Source organism: Alligator sinensis, unplaced genomic scaffold (genome assembly GCF_000455745.1).
Source record: "Alligator sinensis unplaced genomic scaffold, ASM45574v1 scaffold1091_1, whole genome shotgun sequence".
Taxonomy (NCBI): Eukaryota; Metazoa; Chordata; order Crocodylia; family Alligatoridae; genus Alligator; species Alligator sinensis.
The window spans coordinates 395,153-397,897 of record NW_005842896.1 but is presented as its reverse complement, the minus strand read 5'-3'; the positions used below and the strand labels follow the sequence as shown (position 1 = coordinate 397,897).

The following is a 2,745-nucleotide window of genomic DNA, read 5'->3' as shown; positions in this document are numbered from 1 at the left end:
GGGACGTGTAGCTTTCCTTAACATAGAGAGCTACCCCCCCGCCCCTTTTCTCTACATGATCCCTCCTGTACAGGGTATAGCCATCTATCCCCGTGGTCCAGTCATGGGTGGAGTCCCACCAGGTCTCCGTTATCCCTATGACATCGTAATTGTTTGCACTGAGCATGAGGATGAGCTCCTCCTGCTTATTCCCCAAGCTCCTGGCATTAGTGTACAGGCAGGCAAGTGCCCCCTGGGGGGCTCCTTCCTTGCCCACAGATTTTACCAGGGCTGGGGCAGGGGTGGCCTCCCTGAAGCGCCGTGATCTGCTGGCTTTGCAAGGATTGCTCAGCGGGCCAGCAGTGGCGGTAGTCCCCCCGTCACCCTTACCCTTGGGTGATTAAACATACCTCCAAAAACAGACACAGAGTGCTGAAAAGAGGAGCTGATAGTTAACTGAGGTCTATCTTTGTTTATGAGTGACAATGGGTGAAACTTACCCCTGTACATATGGTCCAGGCCCCTTTTGGGACTTGTGCTGGTTCTCTGTAAAGGGGTGAGTTTTATCTAAAGTGACTGCTTAGCATTTTTAATGAACGTTCTTCAAACTGGATCAATAAGATGAATGGACATTACCAGTTATCAACATGCCAAAAAGAAACTTTTTCCTAAAATCCAATGACATATTTCTATTGGTAACATCTCCTTACACTGAACATAGTACCATTTTGCACTGCCAGCAAAACTGAATTTTCATGAATATGTTGTTTGTGAAAAGTCACAGTCTTACAGGGTAATTTTGCCATTTGTTGCTGCTTAAAGAAGGGAGAGGAGGAATAGCTTTTCAGACATCATGCTCTGTTCTCAAAAAATGCCCAGGATAAAAATGTTTCCAATTTTACAGTCTGTAAAAACATTAGTTTTTCACCAAAAATACGTTTTCATAATCACTAGGATTATTCAATCTTTGAGAAGGATCTGAGATAGAGAATGAAAATGAACTACATTGGAGGCCACATGGCTGCCAGTATAGTTCCAGTTCTATATTGTGCACATAGATCTCTGAATTAAGGCAGTTTGGTCAAACTGCACAGGTTGTTTTAGCTTTGGGTTCAGTTGATTAACTCTAAGCTGGAGCCACATAGATTCAACAAGTAACCAAGGGCCTTCCAATATGGAAAGTCTTGTTCACATATGTAGCCTATTACAGCTGAATTCCAACACATCGAAGTCAGAGAAATCAAAGAACTTCAGCTCTCCAACCACACCCGACTGAGCCTTCTCACAGGGATCTGTTGTTCCGATGTTTCTTTCTACTTCCCTCCCAAGGTCCGTATCAATATCTTTGCACTGACTCCCACATTTCTTTTTTCTCATGCTCTGCTCTGATGGCAAAAGCAAAGATTGCTGGTCTGAAATATGTTTCCATTTAAGAAAAGGGTCGCTCTTATGCTAAACAAATGTTAAAATCTTGCATGTATTCACTGCTAATGAATATGTTGCTAAATCCTTCTGTAAATGTTTCTGGGGAGAAAAAAATAGATATCACATTCATTTGCCTAAAGCATAAAATAAAAATTTGAGAGAAAGGTTATTCAGGACTGAAATATATCAGATTCATAGAAAGAGGAACGAAGCAGTCAACAGGACTCAGCAGGGGGTTTTCTTTATATATACTGTACCAAAATAGGTTCAACGAACAATAGCATATTACAGCTAAGGTTTTCTATAGACTTCTAGGTCATGCAAAAGAAGGAATTAAATAACATAATAAAGTAACTACTGTATAAAGTGGTAACATTTGCATACTTATATAATTCTTTACTTACCTTTTTTTTTTTACATAGACATTCTCCTAAAGTATTCTTAGGGCTACAGTTTAATATCTTGCCATTTAATATTGTGAGAGTCATAAGAATCATAAAACTGGTTTGGACTTGTGATCCACTTGGTCCAGTATCCTGTTGCTGACTGTGACCAATAATTACCAGATGCTTGAAAGGAAGTTTCAGGAAACCCATCACTAGCAGGTACAATAAAATGATCAGGAAGACCTCTTTTAAAGTCCCAACAGTTGGAGACTGGTTTAAGCCTTGACGGTGAGATTTTCTTATCACTTCCAAAACACTTTGTCTGCACTAACTGTTATAACTAGATAGTCTCATTATTTTTATAAATGCACAATTACTTTTTCAGTTGAACCAAAATGAAATTGGCCTCAAAAGCATTATAGATACATTGATTATAAAGCCAGAAGGGACTAGTTTAACTTCCCATATTAAACACAGGACTTCCCTGAATTAAATCACGTTTGAATTAGAGAATATCTTTTAGAAAAACATCCAATTTTCATTTAAAAGTTTTCCAGTGAGGCAGAATGCACAATCACCCTTGGTAAATTGATCCAATAACTGATCACCTTCACTGCTAAAAAAAATGCACTGTATTTCTAACTGGAATGTACAAAGTTTCACTTTCCAGCAGCTGCATTGTATTATATCCTTGATCAGCTGAAGAGCCCTTTAGCTAATTTTTGTTCCCTCTGTAGGTATTTGCAGACAGCAATCAAGTCATGCCTTTAGTAAACTGTCTTATTCTTTTCTAAATGCTAGACTCTTGCTGCCATGCAACACTTCCAGTTTTTAAAGCTAGCAGAAGTGGATAACTGAAAAGAGCTAGTCTCCTCATTTTCTTCTGAGTAGTCTTACAGACTCCGATAACATTTAAGGGATATCTTCTCTCCACAGCTATATTACAAAGGCAAAA

At 39.1% G+C, this 2,745-nt stretch overlaps 1 protein-coding gene across 1 annotated transcript in view; it reads right to left on the bottom strand.

Moving 5' to 3' along the window:
* SLC35F1 (solute carrier family 35 member F1) overlaps positions 1 to 1,356 on the bottom strand; it is a gene marked incomplete at its 3' end in the record, with an annotated part of 183,771 nt that extends 182,415 nt beyond the window's left edge. The window contains exon 1 of the mRNA XM_014525829.1: positions 1,188 to 1,356. Coding sequence (XP_014381315.1) covers positions 1,188 to 1,356 — 169 coding nt within the window. The remainder of the gene's footprint in view (positions 1 to 1,187) is intronic.
* Positions 1,357 to 2,745: the final 1,389 nt, after the last annotated feature.